General features: G+C 42.0%; 1 protein-coding gene across 1 annotated transcript; it reads right to left on the bottom strand.

Annotated features, from left to right (window-relative positions):
* Nucleotides 1-3316: 3316 nt before the first annotated feature.
* NPY2R (neuropeptide Y receptor Y2) lies at nucleotides 3317-4474 on the bottom strand. Its single transcript, XM_074148186.1, has one exon. The coding sequence runs from the start codon at nucleotides 4472-4474 to the stop codon at nucleotides 3317-3319; it is 1158 nt and encodes a 385-aa protein (XP_074004287.1).
* Nucleotides 4475-17195: the final 12721 nt, after the last annotated feature.

Genomic DNA, 17195 nt, shown 5'->3' with positions numbered 1-17195 from the left:
TCTGTTCAGTACTCTGCTTCTGCCTAAGCCTGGAGACACATCTCTGCCAGTAAAATTTGCAAGGCATCAAAACGTGTTCTTCCAGCAAGGCCCAGAACTAGATGCTGAGCAGCTTAAGATCCAAGATTGCATCTGATGGGATCCATGTGGTGGATAGGTCTCCCTTTTATAAGCCAGCTCCAAAGGAGAGCCCCAAGTAAGACCCTCCCAGAGACCAGCATGGTGCTACTTTCCTTGCTCTCCTCCTGCCCACAGTGCAGCATCTTTCTAGTAGAAGTACTCATGAAGAGCATGGTGTGGCTAACTTAAAATGTCTATATCTGTTTTGAGATCTTTGGCCTGGAACCTGAGTGCCACACAAAGGTCATAACCAGCTGCCCATAGAATCATGATATTCAAAGTTTAATTATTTCATATACAATCAAACAGCTTAAGAAGATGTGTGTTGCTACCTCAAGAGAGGCTGCAGTGTGCTCACTCTCATCAGAACTGAGGCGCCTTGGTTCAAACTCTTGCTCTGAATCAGCGATGACATTTCATTTTGGGTGTCCCACCACCTACTTGAAAATTCTTCAGTGAGGGTTGCTCCTGGTATTCTTCGGCTTTGCATAAAACTTGTACCTATTCAGTAGGAAAAGAACAGAGTGCTTTTAAAAAAAACTAACTAAAGCACTAACAGCTGAATTGGAGAGACCTAGACTCCAGTTCCTATTTCAAGCAAAGCAGATGCTCCCCTGCAGACTCCCTGGTCCGGTGGTTAGAGCCTGGTTATAGGTTCACTTTCCCTCAGGGGGAAATGGGGACAAACCCTGGCTTTCCACATCCTTCTGACAGCTATGATTTGGGGCACCATTGCTTTTAGTGAGAAAATGCCTAATTTTCCTACAACATGAAGGGGTACTCAAGCGTGTAGCTGTGTTCATGCAGGAGCCAAGTCCCAAGAAGCAACTAAGCAACGTGTCAGGCTCTGCGTGCTGGTTCTTCCACGTCCCACCTTCAAGTGTCCATGGGAAAATCCAGACCAGGAGGTGGGACACCGTGCGGAGGTCTGTGTCCCTAAAGCAGGTGCTGACCCAGGCACCATCCACCACCACACAGCAGAGGAAAGCGATGCAATAAATTAGTGCTCCAACTTTGGCTCAACACAATGGCTGCACAGAAAGCTCAGGAAGCAGTAAAATAAAAATACCATGAAATAGACTGAAAGATAATTTGTAATTAATCACTTCAACACAGGATGATGTAAAGCAGACTTAAAGTTACAGAGAATTAGCCCGGCAATTGTAGCTTTAGCACACAATGTCATGGTTACTTCAAAACTGCCTATATACCACACTCTAACAGGCTTAAATGAGTTGAAACAGAACTTTTAAACTATTTGCTTTTTAAATAAAGGAGGCTATTTGTGGCAATAATACTTTTGATGAAGGGTTCAGAGTCAACTGTAACTGATACATATGATTGATGCCCATAATAATTGCGCACTTCTGTAATCCTTCCTCACCCATAACAGTGTTGAGCTTACATTTTAGATATTATTAATACTCAGACAAAAATAACTTGTGGACAATATCATGTTCTCAACATGGTTGAGAATTAATCTATTTTTGTAAAAGTGTTTAAGAATGATGGATACTTTTTCCTGCTTGAGTAAACACTAGCTAGTTCTCTAGACCTCCCTCCTCTGTTCATGAAAATCCAAGTCCAAATGATTTCATGGATCTTTAAAGGATGGTGCCAAACACTACACACACAAAGATTAATTTCTCCACTTGATAAATAACTGATACTATTCATTACATTGCTAACACTTCCCTCCTGGAGTTTTGTTGTTTTTTAGTTTGTAAGAGAGAACACAATGAATTTTGGAACAATGAAAAATGGAGAGAAAAAAATGAGGCAGCTGAAATTTAGCTGTGGAAAGAGACTCCAAGTGAAAGTATCACGCATATTTTTATTCTAGATAAGCAACAGGGCAGCTTGAAATAAGCATGGATTGAAATTTTCTTCGTCTCTTTAATGAGTTCAAAGAGGCTAAACAAAGACACAGAAGAGTTGAACATTGCTGTGTACAACACAGTAAACAGATTAAAATTTTATACCTGAGCAAAAAAGGAATTTAACTATTAACTACAGCATGCAGAATAACTGATAAGTTATCACATAAAGCTAGCATACTGTTATTAGGTTACAGTCATTCAGATGTTCTTAATTTTTACAAAGGCTAAAGATGGAAAAAGCTCCAAGACAAGATGAGTGTGTGACATAAAAACCACAATAAGGAAAAGCACATTACCATCTAGCAGCCTTTCCAGAGGATCAAAATTATCTGCTGTTTTATTATCCAGGGAGAAAGCAGCAACAATTCAAAGCCTGTGGAGTTAATAACACGTTAGACATTTAAGCAGGTCCTGAAAATTAAAATATTGGCAGTTTATATTAATATTGGCAGACCTGAGCCTGCATCCCCTGCCCTCAAATGCCACTTTAAAGCACTGTATTTGTGAGTTGTTCCCAGCGCAGGATGAAAGGGAGGGATCTGCAAGGAATAACCGATCTGGTCAGAGGCTTGCGATTTCTTCACCAGCATAACCACAGCCAATTCGTAAGGAATGACTTTTTACCCCATTTGATTGGTCAAAACCCACTTTATTTTATGTAGAATCTTGAACTTTCTTCACATTTAATCTGTTGGTTTTTTTGGTTTTTCGTTGTGTTTTTTTTTTCTCTTTTTTCCCCCTAATCCATTTCAAATGCTCTGAAGTACTCCAGTACAAATCAAAACCAGCAACATATTTCTTTTCTAAATTCCCATATCTTAACAGAAGGTGCCTGCAGGAGAGAAGGAGTCTGAAAATTTTGAGCTTTAACCAGCACAGCCCATTCTCCCCAGACAGGCTTAATTCTCCTGGCAGACTTCTGCTCTCCCTGACCTCCATATGCAACATAAAAATTACCTGCTCCCACCATCAGTACTCCTATGCTACAAATCAGCTGTTTGCCTTCCTATAGCAAAACCAGCAAACTTTGTCTTTGTTATTTAGACTTGTGAAAAAGAGATGGGAGGGATGGGAGCATCTCTTACCCTGTTAGAGACAGCCATAAACAAAGTCCTTCCCTTTTATTTCCTTGGAGTTGTAGAGTTACAAACTCTTGATGCCAATCAACTCCCCTCAAATCGTACCACCTGCCTTGACTTGCCTGCTACTTTTCTTTCACCATTTATGAATAAAACTATGCATTAAAAATGCATGTATCAAAATGGATCTGTCCCTTGGTCCACAACATATTTGTTTCTTCTTTAAAGTCAGACATCTTAGACATTGGTAGGTTGTGTGAAAGAGTCTCCGGGGAATTGAATCCTCTTTGCTTCTAGTTTCTTCCTGGCTTTGAAAGCTGCTGATACTTCAGGGTGGATGGAGTCCAGCCGCTGTTCGCACTGGAAGGCCGTGAGGAAGGCCGTCCTGTAGTTGTTGTTCATCCAGCCATAGAGAAGGGGGTTGGCAAACGTTGAGCACATGGCAATGACGTGAAACACTGTGTAGATCAGTTTGTATTCTTTCAGGTCTAGCACCTGACTGTCAATGTCACTGACTAGCTGGAAGGTGTGAAATGGCAGCCAGCTGACAGCAAACACCACAACCACACACACCAGCATCTTGGTGGTTTTCTGCCGCCGGTGGTGGTAGTGGTCATTCCCCGCCCCAGGACTAACATGGTTCTTGAGCTTGGTCCAAATACGAGCGTAGGCATAGGAGATGACTGCTAGAGGCAGCACGTACTGGATCAGGAGCATGGAGACGCTGTAGATGGTGCCATAGTTGAGCTGCCCCTCCCCTGGCCACTTCTCAGAGCAGACTACAATCTTGAAGTCAGGAATGATCTCGATCAATGAGTACTCACGGAAGATGGCCAGAGGACTTGCCAACAGGGCACTGAGTGCCCAGGCAATTCCTATAATCAAGAAGCTGATCCGCTTAGAGATCTTGCTTTCCAAGTGGTAGACAATGCAGCGATGCCGATCCAAAGCGATCACAGTCAAAGTAACCGTAGACACATGCACAGCAAGAGCCTGGGCATAAGGCACCAGGTGGCACAAGACAGGGCCCAGTTTCCATTCACCCAACAGCGTATAAACCAAAGTGAAGGGCAGGCACAATGTATTCACCAGCAGGTCAGCCACAGCCAGGTTGGCTATGAAGAAGTTAGTCACTGTACGCATGCTTTTGAACTTGATGATCACGTGGATGACGAGGGAGTTCCCGATCACCCCCAGCAGAATGATGGAACAGTAAGCAAAGATAAGGATTATCTGCACTTCAACTAGTGTTGTGCTGTCCTTCAGTTCTGGTTTAGGGTCCAGAGCCAATTCATTGAGTGGTGTGGTGTATCTCGGCAAGTACAGCTTGGTGAACAGCTCTATTTTCATTGCATCTGTCTGGTTTTCTTCGCCCACTGCTTCCAGGGGCCCCATCCTTGCAGAAGCCTGGTCTAAGCAACAGAACTGTCCCTGAAAACAAAACAGTACAAGAACATGTGGAGAAATCAGTCCATGGTAGGTAAGACAAGAAGTAACGAGCTAAAGCTACAGCTCTTTCCTCTTCTAACCCACGTTCTACATCTCAGGATTAAAAGAATATCTGTCTTCATATATTTAAATTCTGTTGCCCTTACATTTGAAGCCCGATCCTGTAATATTATTCAGGCATGACTCCTGCTGAAAATTGGGACAGATTTCAAAAGCATTTCAAAGACAAAGTTTGCCTAAGTAAATGCAGAAGGATTAAGATCCTGCTGGGCAGCATATCCTTTTTTACAATCCACTACCTAAAACTACTGCTGATTTAGCACAAAACTTCCATTAATACCTATGGGAATTCTACATGGAATAGCACCATCCAGACTGCTATTAGCATAATAATCTTCCAGCTTTTCCTTAATGGAAAGTGTTTCCTTTAAATAGTTACTATATTCTTATAGGTTTATGCACCTCCTTAACACCAGAGAAATAATTACTGAAGTCTTTTTTAAAGAAACTTTCTTTTAGGAAAGTTTGTGCCACAAGGCAAGCAAAAAGACCACTCTAACTGAGTTGAAATAATAGCATTTCTATGAAATGACTGTGTAACCTATTCATGCTGAAATTAACTCAAGAAACAATTAAAATTCAGTTATACATAATATTTCCATTCTGTGCAATGTTTGAGAAAACACAGCTCCTTGGAGGCTGCCAATCAGGGATTCATTTCTGACTGCTGTCATAGAGAAGAGCAAATCATTCCCCTGCTGATTCAGTAAGAATTTCACTACTGGCATCAAAATCACGTTTTGTTGCCTTCCCTACACAGGCTGAGCCAAATTCTGTGCTACCCTAAGACTTAAGTAGGCACGGATGGATATAGGGATGTTTACAGTTAATCGCTGACTTGGACTTCAATCCCATGTAAAACATGCATGTCCTCATGCAGACTGCCCAGACCGTGGGTGGCATGCTAAGGGAGCACCGTGCACCTGGGGACTCCTTGGCTTGACCTGAGAAACTACTGAGAAATTGCCATTGCTCAGTGGGCTCACAGAGAAAACACCACTCTTGGCCACTGAGGGGAAAGCCAAACCTGAGTTACTAACTCTACTTCCCCATTCATACATTCCCTAAGGAAAGCAAGAGTAGAGAAGAAATGTCACTTTCTTGCCATCAGGTGTTACACATAGCTTAACCCATCTCGAATTCAGGTCTGCCTAAAGAGGCAGTCTAGCTATTAATGTCTTTGGTTTCACATAGCTTTTTTTAAATTATTGTTTTGGTTTTTTTTTTAAAAATAAGATCTACTTCATTGTAGGTTTTCATCCTTATCTCTGTCCCCATCTATCAGTCGCATCCTTAGATGTGATTTCCTGAGAAAGAAGGGTTGTCTACCAGGAGGTGACTGAGCCCTTTGTGTTTGTTTGCATCCCACGCAATATCCCAAAGAATCTCAGTGCAAGCTCTTTTTGCAAAAGCAACAGATCGACTGCATGAACTAAAAAGTATTTCTCTCCTGACTAAACTGGTCAGAATTATGCTATACTGTTTAGTATACATTTAGTGTAGAATTAATAGTGTAAGCCTGAGATGTGAAACACTGAGGTATGTAGCTGAGATGTGTCAGCTGTTTGTACAAGCTTAACCTGCAGTTTTCAGTAACATAATCAGTTATCAACTACTGGCCTACGTACAGGTGGCAGGAAGGTATTCCTCATCAATAGACCTTTAGTCCACCAGGTTAAAAACGTAAGAGATGCACCACAATTTGCACAGCCAAGGCTACGTATGCAGAAGTTGAGAACTCTGCTGAGCTTCTTCCTTCAACCTGTGTACCTACACCCAAGAATTATGCTTGCATATATTATTAGACGAGAGATTTGGTGAGGTCCCAGGACTGTCAGGTGCTTCAAAATCTCATAATTTTTTCAGTGCAAAATAAGAGCAGGTCATATTTATATAGTGTAGTAGAAGGGTGAGAGGGAAGGCAAATTTCACAGGTTTTTCCCTTCTTTCCCTTAAATCCAGGCAGGAAGATGTAACTCAGCCAAAGAATGTAGCATCCCTTTCTTCCCAAAAATATTTTCACCCATTTCTCTAGTCCCTTTCTTTCTATTAATTCCTACTTCCAACCTCTTTTTTCTTTTTTGTTCTTGGTTTTTTTTTTTTTTTGGTTTGGTTTTTTTTAGCAAAACCTTCTTTTGTTCTGCCACTTTTATTTTATTTGTTACTGACCTGTTTGGCTGATGAAAGGTGTTTTTTTCTTGTCAATAAGACCGAGCCGAGGGAGGGAGGAGGGACGGACCAGGGTTTCAAGCAGAGGTGAGCTGGTGTGTCAGTAAGCGATGAAATAAATTGGACAACTTTGACATTGTCGACGGGACAGTTAAGTGGGCGAAGAATCAGTTGCTTTCAGAGTACGGGGGAACACTAAGATGGCATTCGATGCCTCAGGTAGTGTTTGACAGGACCCTTTCTGCTCTGTTTTGGTATAAACTCTCCAGCTGATGGCATTTATTTGCACACCTTGCATACTACATAGCACTGGGGGCTTTTGTCCATTTTTTTTCCCCCATCAGTCAGATCCTCAGGGGTGAGCATCAAATTGCATCTAACTTTCGGCAGAGGAAGGCCCACAGAGGCTTTACATGGGTTCTGAGAGCAAGTAAGCAAAAAGGGCGAAATACGTGATTACATTAGCAAGCAGCATTTCCACCAAGACCGCAGTGCTCGCGCTGGGGAAGGCTTTGGGGTTGCTCAAGGCGAAAGTGGCAGCAAGCATCCCTCTGGGATGTCGCCGTCGTCCTCCCCCTCCCCAGGCACCCTGCCCGGGGGAAAAAACATCCTTCCCCGGGCGCTGCGGGGAGCTCGCCGCCACCCCACGCCGACCGCGCTCCTCGGTCCCCTCCTTCCCATATGCACCCGGGGAGGCGAGCGTGGCCACCGCCGGCTATCGCCACGGGAGCCGGTCTCCCAGGGCAGGGCAGGGCAAGGCGGGGAGCGGAACCCCCTCGCCCCACAGAGGAGCGGCTGCTCCCGCCTCCCACGCCCACGGCGGGTCCCCCCGCACCCCCGCCTTCCCCTCGCACACTCACCGGGGCGGCTCTCTCCTCCCTGCCGATGGGGCAGCGGCGCGGCACGGTGCGGACCGTCGAAAGTTTGGCGGCGGCAGCGGCCCCCGCACGCCGCGGGGGGGCGGGACGGGGCGGGACGGGGCGGCCCGGCCCCGCCGCCCGGGGAAGGGCTCGGGCGGGGCGGCGGGGCCGGCTCGGGAGCCGCTGCTCCGGGCGGGAGGGAGACGGCTCCGGGCGAGGGGAAGGGGGCGGCGGGTGCCGCCGCCGTGGTCTGTCGGCTGCGTCGCGCTTCGGAGGCAGCAGCTGTATCGGTGCTGGCGTGGAAAAACAGGGGTTTGGAGGAAAGGGGATTGTGGCAGGTCCGAGCTGATGGCCGCGCCTCACGCCTCAGCCTGCTTCCGAGTTTTCCCAGTGCCTAGACTGCCTTCTGGAGCAGTGTAAAGGGGATGCCTTTGGTTCAAACAACTGCTGAAATCCTGGCTACAAGCACCCCAGCTTGCACAGATTTGCATTCCCCTTAAGAAGATGAGGTGGATGTTGCCAGGGCAGGTGTAAGGATGAATAAAGCATTTACATATTTTGTCAAGAGCAAAATAAAAGATTGCATTTTTATTTACAAGGCTGCAAAGTTAAAGACAACAGCTGCTGTTTATTTAGTTCTGTATTCAGCAACATTTCAAAAAAGCTCTCTTGCCAGCCAGCTTAATTGAGGACTAGCTCCAGCCAGCATTGCGGCCCTTCTGTTAGAGTCTAGCTTTGTTAAATCCGTCAATAGATTCTACTTAGTATTTTGCTGTGTGCCTGGTGCTTCTCTCCTAGGTATAACTCCTGCGATTCAAGGGAGTGGCTTCTCAATGCATAGTTGGAGGGCCTGATTCACCAAACGGTGCTTCAGCCCTAATTGTAGCTCCCAAGAACAGGAACCGAGAGACTTTGTTTGATTTGTGGCTACAGCACTGATACTTGGACAATTCTCTTCCCAAACCTTACAGAAGCTGCTATCCAGAACAGGAATGCTCCTTTAATTTCTATCACTTAGGTAAATTTGCATTAATATTTCAAGTAGTTTCAAGGATCAGCAACATTATCTTCCCTTTTCTGTCCTCCTTTTCTTCTAAAGGAGACTGTACCAGAGCTCCTCCTTTGTCAAAGGTAATGCTCCTTGCTTTGGTTATAGCTCAATATCATGCTCTTATCAAGAGTACAGAATGTAAATGGAGTATCAAGGAGTAAATTCAGTGATTTACAGGGTTTTTTGAAATTCAGAACATGTCTTCAGAACCCCCTTAGATGTTTACTAATTCAGGCTATCTCTTCACAAAGGGCCTTACTCTTAGTCCTTCAGCACTTCTGAGACTGTTAATGGAATGCTTCTAGCTTGTTGCAAAATAGCTTTCTTTGATGACTAAATAAAGAGCCAGGAGTTTCAATTCTCCTAGCCCTGATTATTTCATTTCCCAAGTCAATTTAATTGTAAGATTTATTTTTTGGTCTACCAGCAGATATAAATGCATGCCATGAGTTTTAATAACTAGAGCACTTGTGTAATATATGGCTGTAAAAGCCTGCAGTTCTTCCCTTTCCTTCTCTTACAAATAGTTAACAGTGGTGTTTCACTCATCTCGGGGGTGTTGCTATTGTGCTCTACTCTGCACATTCTTTCTAACTTAACATATATTTTTGCTGCTTCTGATGTTTTGGAGAATGTAGTGAAATCCTACAAGTCTCTACAATCTGTCCAGCTCAAATCATCTGAGGATCCCATAGATAAGGAAAAGCTGTTCTTTACTTTCACTTCCAAACTCCTGGAGAAAGTCAAGAAGATGTGCAAGTTCCTAGAAGCTGTCAAGCCAGCAAGGGTTGGCTTCCCGTGCAAGGGATAGAAGGGGTTATTTCCTGTTACAAGGTGATTCTGTGTTTGGGCACAACTGAGATTCTTCATGGAAATGCCTTTCCAATAAACAACAACAGTTTTTATTGCTCATAAATGAGTGGTAGTGAAGGGCCCCATACACACCACCTTGAACCAAAAGCCCAGAAAGAGTCAAGTGGAAAATGGGCTATTTGGTATGAAATGTGCTGTGGGTGACCACATCCAAAGTAACTGTGGATATTTTTCTTTGTGTGCACTTAAATTTACATCCCATAAACACTAACAAGCCCAGAGTCATTGAGTCACAGAACTGCATAGGTTGCACAGGGCTTCCAGAGGTCTTCTTATCCGACCTCACGCTCAAAGCAGGTCTAGATGCAGCAGGTTGACCCAGGCTACGTCTGGGCATGTTTTGAGTATCTCCAAAGTGAGAGATACTGTCCTTACTGGCAGCCCATCCCAGGATTTGACAACCCTCACAGTAAGAGAGAATTTCCTTGTACCAAGTCAGTTTCCCATATTCCAGCTTGTACCAAATGCCTCTCGTCCTTCCACTGTGTTACTCCTGTTGTGGACGGTACTTAGATTCCCCTTTAGCCTTCGTTAAGGCTGAACAAACTCAATTCTCTCAGCCCCACTTTGAACGTTATGTGGTCCAGCCTCCATCATCTTGGTGACCCTTTGTTGGACTTTTTCTAGTCTGTCAATGTTTTTCTAGCACTGGGAGCTCCAAACCAGACCCAGTATTTCAGATGTGGTCTCGCAACTGGTGAATAAAGGGGAATAGCCCCTTCTCAAGCTGCTGGCTACACTCTCGCTATGTCGTGATGTAGCCTGTAAATTAGACTGTGTAAATTGACTTGTACTAAATAAATTAACTACGTGAACTTTAAATCCCAGCTTCCTGTTTAAGGCAAGCCTATAAATGATCCTTTGCTGTGAATATGTGTATGTACTAAGGTGAAATACAGATAGTCTAGCTTAACAGCTTGAAAAAAATATCTGTTGGACTTATGTTGTTTCTGCTACAGATCAGACTTATGGAGGTATGGCAGGTTGTAAGAAATTTGATATACATTGTTTACTTCCGGCAGCATCTGTTTAACTCTACTGTTAGAAAATTGTCTTGTCAAATTCCATCCAACATAGGGTTTTTTCAGAGGGAATAAAAAGCAATTCTGCCAGCTCCTCAGAAATTTACCAATTCTCAGGAGCAAAGGAAAGGTCTGCATGTAGTACCCAGACTTGAAGCAGTAATGGCTTTTGTTTCAATCGTAGAGCTAGGAAAGAGTTGCCAATCTTTGTCCATAAATTTTCCAACATCAGATTTGCCGGAGTGGCAAATAAGGCTTGATGAATATCATCTAGACAGAAGAGGCAGCAGCCCTCCCATCCCCTGTCCCCAGACAATGTTCTTCTTATTTCATTTACTGTAAGGAGTGAATTTAAAAAAACCACTGCCCCTTGAGCACTGACCTTTAAAAGCAGTGCTGTGCTGCATGCCACTCACTTGAGCCAAACTCTGTCAGTCCTTCATAGTGCAGATTTTCCTGGAGTGAGCCAGGTTTTAGGGAATAGAGTGTTCTATGTAACATGGATAGTTCTTTAAAAATAAAATGGAAAGAAAAACAATAATACCTGAGAACATGACCTTGAGAGCGAATACTAGTCTTGATTCTTTTATATGGGGCCAATACAGAGATTATATTGTGTAAAATTATACAGGACAAAGATTTTTCTTGCTTAAAAGGCCAGAACAAGTGTTTAAGTAGCTAAAGAATGAAGTTTCTACTCTTATAGCCCAATGAACATTTTGGAATATATTTATAAACTGATTTGTTCTCATTCCCTTTCAGTTTAGATTCAGTCTCACAGGTTCAATTCTACTTATTTCTTTTTTTTTCAAATGCAGTAATAAGAAATAGCTGTATGCATAAACAAGTGGAATCAATCTGCCTTAGATGACTAAGGGAATAAATACTCACCAGCAGGGAATGTAAGAAATTGGTAGATATGTATAAGTACCAACTTCAAGTTGCTAACAGTGGTACTTTGCAGCCAGTGCTGGTTAAACAATCAGTTTAGTGCAGCTCGTTCAAAAGCTAATACCACCAAAGGCTCAATTCAATTGCCTGTGTGCCCACAGGCTGTGACTGAGCTCGGCACCATTTCCACAAAAGACAAGGCTGCAGAGCCCAGCGCTGTGTTTCAAACATGGTCTTCTCAAAGCGTCTAGTGCATTGCTGTACATGTGTGTCATTCAAAGAAAGTTAAAACTGTAAAGTCAAGCAGCTCATCCAAGAAATGACAGGTTTAAAGTTGCCCACTTAACACCAACACAGCTGTTTGTGTTTACGTAACTATGATACAGTCTTTAAGTAACTAGTGGCATTATTTTTCTTTCAGGTCCACTGCTTAATTCAGTGTCCCAAACTGGCAATCCTTATGCAATGAGTATATTTTTGGTATTTCTTTATATTCTCAGTATATATTTTGCCATCTCATTCATTCTCTTTACTACCATGCTATCCTTTCTCTGCAGAGAATACAGAAATTGTCATTTCTTCAGATGGTTTTCTATGGTCTTTTTATTACTGGACCTCCACTAGAACTACTCAACCTTTATTAAAATGTACTTTCTGTCATCTGGAATTCAAAGACACTGACCAATTAATTGGATTTAAAACTACGAGGAATAAACCATTTTACAGTATTTTGTGTTGCTCACATTTTAGACATTTTTTTTGTCCTTAATTTTTTCCTATTTTTCCTTAATTCCATTTCTTTTAAAATACAGAGATTTCTGTAAACTTCAAAATGTATTGTGGAATATCATTAAGATATTGAAAGTTTGGTATACAACCAATTGTTTCCATCGCTAAAGAGTTTTTTAGATGTTCCCAAGGCAAGTATACTCTGTTTATTTTTAGAGCATTCATCATAGAAAATAGATTCTCACAATTCTCATATATAGCTTAGAGCTTGAATATCGTACACACTTCAGTCCTCAGTTTCCGGTAGCTGGGAAAGCAATATATCTCTAAATGGTTTCCAAAAGTGAGTCAACTCTATCTGCTTGCTGTATGCTTGCTTGTACATCAGTTATTTCTAATTCTGGAAGTCCTCAGCTGTTACAAGCAGCAATGCCACTCACCCTTTGCTTTGCCTAAAATTATTCTTTATAACAATTTTGAAAAGTTATGTGTGTTCATAAGTTGTCTTCAAGCTCAGTTTTCCACTTGCCAATGAAATCTGTGGAAATGTTGCATGAATTGTCTTTGAGAAAAACAGAATGAAGCTGGAAAGATGAAGAAGTTTGTCCTAGATGAGTTCCCCCCACTCCAAGTTACATTTCTTAGAATATAGAAAACTGATCATAAAGCTTATATACATTCTCTTCTCCTTGTAGAGAGTGCATAGAGCATGCAGCTGACAATACATTACTCAGAAATATATTTTAATGAGCTTATTTTTCAAAAATATCCTTTTTTTTTTTGTTACAGTTTGATTCTCTTTTCATGAGAAAGGAAATTTCTCAGGTTGCTCTTAAGCTCAAGGAAATGTGTTACCTTTTGACCCTTGCTCAGCCAAGCCTACGTTAAGATGCAGGTGATTGCTGGTATGGTTGGCATCTAGGTCCTGAAGAGATGCTTGGAAGAATCAATATGGACAGGGTAACCTATCACAAATTAAATTATTTTGTTGAATAATGGGATCAATAAATGAAGACAGGCTTTTTGATAGTGCTCTACAAATATTACATTTGATATGTAATACCATGTAAAATGCATCATGTTCATTGTGAGCATAAATATAAGATGCACTTAAAACCAGTTTCCAGTAATTTATGAAACTGTGTCATCTGACATAAAGAAATGTATTTTTCACTTGCAGTTCACAGGACAGTGACACAATCACTAAGAGACAAGTGAGTATATTTCCCACATGTTGTTGGAAGTAAATTAATTCTCCTAAGCTTTCACTATGTTATTTCAGTTCATTTTTTCACATTTACACAGAATTTGCAAGCTGTGCTAAACCACTCATTTCATCCAGAATCATTCTGTACCTTTTTGGGGCTTTTGATGGAATAATGCCATTTGGTAACAATACATGGCATTGAATTCAGGGATTTCATTTGTAAGCATTTTTTGTCCATGAGAAGTCACTTCAATTGCTGAAGAGGTGATAAAGGAACACTTTTCATACCTATTATCACCTCAAGTCATTTTAAAAGTTAAGTCCTTGCTATTTCTTTTGTGCACTCTGTCACAGTTTTGGAACTTCTGAAGGACATCTGTTCTAGGCTAAATGCAGCAAACCTGTACAGCTCTATTATCAAACTGCAATCATATGACTCATACGGTAACATCCAGAAATGCTGAAAAGTTTCAACCACTTCATCTTCTTTCTTGCTGATACACCAACAGGACACTTTCCATTACAGGTGCCACATCTACTAGTATAGTGAAACTTTACTGTCCCACTTTTGAGTGGCGGTTCTGTTTGTGAACAAGTTAAGCTTGTCAGCCGAGCTTCACAAGGTTGAAAAAGTGCTCTGATACTTTTCTAAAAAGTCTGCCTCCCACTCAGAATTGAACTGGCAGTTTTCTAAATGAACTCTTAGTTTTCCTTTGTTAATTGCCCGTGATTCACACCCACATTTTGCAGAGATTGATGGCATTTTAATTGCTAGGAGTATTTTAGGATGGAGTAGAGGGGATGGGAAGAAGCTTGGGAAAAAGTGGGTAGGGGTTTGGCATGTTTGGAAGGCTAACTGTTGTGTGATTGCACACAGCGACGAGATCAGCAGCCAGAGCACCATCTGTGCACACAGCTTATCCATACTGCCCGGCTTCGGCACAAAGGAATGCGTCAGCTCTTGCTTTTCCAGATCAGCTGAAAGCCTCCTTCCTGCTCCAGTGAAATTCTGCAACCATTCCCTGAAGATCTAATCCCTTCACCCAGCACGTCTGACTGGCACAGTCTTCCTTCAGCAAGAAGCTCTTCCTGCAGCACTGTTTTCGCTGGCTGGAGCTGGGAAGGTTCAGCTGCTCTTCAGTGTCACCTCCCTGCCCTGCGAGTTGCAGAATGATCATCTCAGCATCCTGAGGAATGGTAAGAGAGATACGGCTCCCCATAGAAATGTAAAAGCATCTCAAGAGGCTCTGTGTGGCTGTCTATGGCAGGGGTAGTTGTCCTAGGCTTAGTTGTCCTAGACTCCCTTTGTAGTCAGGAGAGAGCTAGCTACTTACTCTAACAGGTGGGGTTTAAAACTTGATTCATCCACTCCTGAAACAGATACTTAGGTTTGGCTAGATGAATTGCACCCTAAACACCATCAACTGTTTACAAGACCTTCTCTGACTGTAGTGGGAACCTCAGCAGCTAGTTCTTCGTACACTGTGGGTACCTCAACTTCAGCAAAAGGAATTCTGCCTGTCACTCTTGGTATCACGGTGACATGTGAGTAATTTTTCTCACCATCAGTATCTGGACTGGATTCCAGTATACAAGTAGCTGGTCCCCAGACTCTCAGAAGCATTTATACACTTAAAGTCCATTGATTTCGGGTAGACAAATTATACAGGATTTGGGCCTTAATGTTTTGCAGATTGCATCGAATTTTTCCGTACAGAATCTCTATGCAATCTTCTCCTTGTTGTGCACAAAGACAGGAGGGGCTTGTCTGCACGAGGAAACTGGCCAAAATAGCTCTCCCAGAAAAGCTCCTAATATAGACTCCCTTCTCCTAAATATTAACTCTGTTTCAGAACAAAATATCTATATGAGAAGACCAAAATTGTCAAACAAGTGAAAAAAATTGGTTATTTTCATCTTACCTCCATATAACCTTACTGACCTCCATATAATTTTTTTGTAATGTTGGCAATCTTACATTTTCACACAGCTCTCTAATTCCTTACCTAAAAGAGTAGATGATGTCAGGTTTAGGTGGATCTGCCATTACATGAAGTTAATACCACACATTCCTATCAACAGGTTTCAGTGAGGAGATTCAGGAAAAACATATTTCTCTACAGATGCTGTAGCAGAGTTTTGTTGAGTGACTAGAGACCACTGCTTCTGTCTCTCTCACCCTGGCTTTTCTATTATGTACATCTGCTCTGTGGCTCTCACCAATTCACCCTCCCCCTTTATTCCCAAATCTTCCCCATGATTCTAGCTTTCCTTCAGCACTGATTGCTGCCAGTCAGGACACTCCCATCCACTTCTACTTTCATTCCTCTCACGTTTTCCCAACCTCATCTTACCCACAAGTTTCTGTACATACCTGTTTCTGCTTTCATCTCCCCTCCTGAGGGTATCAGATGCACTCTTCTCTCTTCTAATAGCAAATTTTGTTCACCATTAGAAAAGAAGAAAATGATGTCAATGTCTGTGCATGAGAAGAAGAGAGATCTTCTTTGTCTTTACCTTTGCCTCACTACAAAATTTGAGAGCAAAATTTGGCACATTGCTTCTTTCCGGCTCATTTCCCTCCTCAGCAAAAATGAAATGCCATGTAGTTTCACGTGTTTTTAGCATTATGGTCCTGTTCTTTATAGTGCAAATATATCTGACCTACTTATTGGGAAAGTAGTGAATATCATTAACAGGAATTAAGATAAATTCTTCGGTAATTTTTGTTAGATTTTTTACCATTTTAAGACATTTTATAGAAATTGTACCTATAAAAAGTCAATTGTTTAACTGATTTACCTTTTCAGAGACAAAAAGGCAGAGGCATTGAACAAAATAACTTAATATTTTCTCCAAACAGTCCAGAACATTTTATCTTATATTGTGTAGCTAACTATCAGCACAACCGTTACACCCTAACCTACAAACAGGTTTCTGAAGGAAATTAGCTTTCCCTCAAACCTAACAGTAATTGAGTATTTGTCGTCTCAGCCACCACTGAAAATCCTAACCTCACAGTTTTAAATTATTTGTACCCTGGCAGAGGTTTGTACTTGATAGTCTCTCAGGTAAGTATTATTTCTGACCATTCAGCAACTGAGCAGAATAGACATCCCCGTGTTATAAACCCAGTTAGTTCTGTATATCAAGGGGTTGCTTTTCCCCAGAACAGATTTACTTCACTAGCTTACCTCATTCCCTCAGATCTTACAAATACAAGTCAAACTATGAAGTATGCAGGACACAGCACAAAAAAATAGTATTGCTAGGTGAAAAATAAGCATGAATCTGCATGACCTCTGTACAAGTCCAAGAATAAGTGGGAGCTGCTTTTGGGAAATTCTGTGCCATATTTTCAGGCCAGCTTGTGGTCGTATACTCTAAAATTACAGAAAAATCAGCAGTGTAAAAGAACTTGACTCTCCCTTGCAAACCATTTACTTGCTCTTTTGGAGTCATCTGTGTACATTCTGCCTGGAGGCCTACAGCTTGGTCATGGAAATATCAAGAGCTGCTAAGCAAACCTCAGCTTCTAAGAAGAATACAAGAGTGAAAGGTTTTATTCTGTTCCCACTAAAAACAGAGGTAAAATTGATACCAGGTTTGAAGAGGGCAGAACAGGACTTTTAGGTGGTGAAGCCGGTTGATCTGGGCTACCTCCAGGAGCTACCAACCTGGAACCTGTTCCTTGTAGAAATCCTGACATAGCCTAGCTTAAACATACCCATGTATGTCTCCTCTTTACCTTTACTGCAATGAAAACATTATTTTTTGAAAGAACCCTGAGCATCAAATATTCTTC

Source organism: Numenius arquata, chromosome 5, assembly GCF_964106895.1.
Source record: "Numenius arquata chromosome 5, bNumArq3.hap1.1, whole genome shotgun sequence".
In the NCBI taxonomy this organism is placed as follows: domain Eukaryota; kingdom Metazoa; phylum Chordata; class Aves; order Charadriiformes; family Scolopacidae; genus Numenius; species Numenius arquata.
The sequence above is the reverse complement of the archived record's forward strand: the minus strand, read 5'-3'. Positions and strand labels throughout refer to the sequence as shown.